Below are 1,520 nucleotides of genomic sequence, written 5' to 3' on the forward strand. Positions count from 1 at the left end.
CTTTGTATGTATGGATCACTTGGGTTGTTACCGACATCTGGTGAAAATTTCATGTCATTAGCACCTCAACATTTTATGAGTCATAAAGTGTACTGCTACATACGTCCTTTTGTAGAATACAACAAGAATGTAAACACTAAGTATAAACACCTCCACCACTGGCAACTATAACTGAGTCTTGGCGCACACACTCCCACCGTGTTCAACGCAGGAGGCATTTTTATTTGTGTGRTTGTTTGTTTTTTAGTAATTTTAAACTTCTTTCTCCCATGTGTCWCTACAGTGGTATGAGCCCTCACAGTTTGGGACGTGGTGGTCCGTGCTGTCCTGCAGCATGAACCTGGCTGGAAGTCTGGGTCCCATTTTGGTCACAGTACTACTTCAGTACTACGACTGGAGAACGATCCTGACCATGTCGGGGGTTTTCTGTGCCTCCTTCTCATTCGTTTGTCTGGTGTTTGTGAAGAACGAGCCAAAAGATGTGGGCCTTCCCAGCATTGAGTTAGCAGCCAAAAAGAGGGCAAAGGGAGGTGAGCAAGACAAGTGTTCAAAAATGTAGTGTCACCTGTTCAGAAGAGACTGTAACAGGTTACTAACATGTTGTACTGGGAATAAGCAGTGTATATAGCTGACCACTTGTACTTTCTCACCAGGCAGCAGTGAGAGCACRCTGAGAGAGTTCCTGCTCTCTCCCTTCCTGTGGGTGCTGTCTCTGGGTTACTTGGTGGTGTTTGGGGTGAAGACGGCAGCCACTGACTGGGGACAGCTGTTCCTCATGCAGGAGAAAGGCCAAACTGCTCTCATGGGTGTGCTTTTTGTATGACTTCTGGTTCACCAGTCACTTTTTCCTGGTTTATTTTCTTTTAAAGTTATTTATTTATTTATTTATTGAATTATTTATTTATTTATTTATCTGAAATGTAATTACTTCTGCATACTTCTTGCTTTTACCCACATATAGAGCAACACATATAAAAGTTTTTTTTTTTTTGTAATTTTTAGATTTCTTAAAAAATTTAACCTTACTTACAAATATTTTCCACATAGTACATTAAAACATCTTCAGTTCCTTCAAAAACATCTCTTTGAAGTAGGTTTTAGTTAGCCTTCTGCTAGCCTGCCCATTGCCCTCCGACACAGTTCTGCTTGGTTCTGATCTCCAGTCTCTGCTCTGTCTGGGCTTTTCTCCCACTGACTTGGATTTCTCCAGTAGAATTTCAACCAGGCCAATCAGGAGTTCTAAACGACGACGGCAATTTTKTGCATTTTAGTACAAAGCGTTTGAGTCTTCTTGTAGGGGAGACCGGGGACAGTTGCAACACTTTTTACATTTGACTCTGTTACTCAGAGATGGTTTGAATTAGACAAACCAGATTTTAATACAATAAACTTACATCTGTCTGTTAATAGTCAAAACCATTTATAGATGATTAAAACATGTACATTCTTCACTATTTGTATTTGAAAGTGAAAAGTCAGATGTTGCAACTGTCCCCGGGGTCAGTTGCAACATTGTTTGG

At 40.7% G+C, this 1,520-nt stretch overlaps 1 protein-coding gene across 1 annotated transcript in view; it reads left to right on the forward strand.

Annotated features, from left to right (window-relative positions):
- LOC106530132 (glucose-6-phosphate translocase) overlaps window positions 1-1,520 on the forward strand; it is a gene marked incomplete at its 5' end in the record, with an annotated part of 22,947 nt that overhangs the window by 9,302 nt on the left and 12,125 nt on the right. Inside the window, 2 exon segments of the mRNA XM_014025707.1 lie at window positions 284-530; window positions 654-806. Of these exon segments, the coding sequence (XP_013881161.1) occupies window positions 284-530; window positions 654-806 (400 nt within the window).

The sequence above is a fragment of the Austrofundulus limnaeus genome, unplaced genomic scaffold (assembly GCF_001266775.1).
Source record: "Austrofundulus limnaeus strain Quisiro unplaced genomic scaffold, Austrofundulus_limnaeus-1.0 Scaffold493, whole genome shotgun sequence".
Classification (NCBI taxonomy): domain Eukaryota; kingdom Metazoa; phylum Chordata; class Actinopteri; order Cyprinodontiformes; family Rivulidae; genus Austrofundulus; species Austrofundulus limnaeus.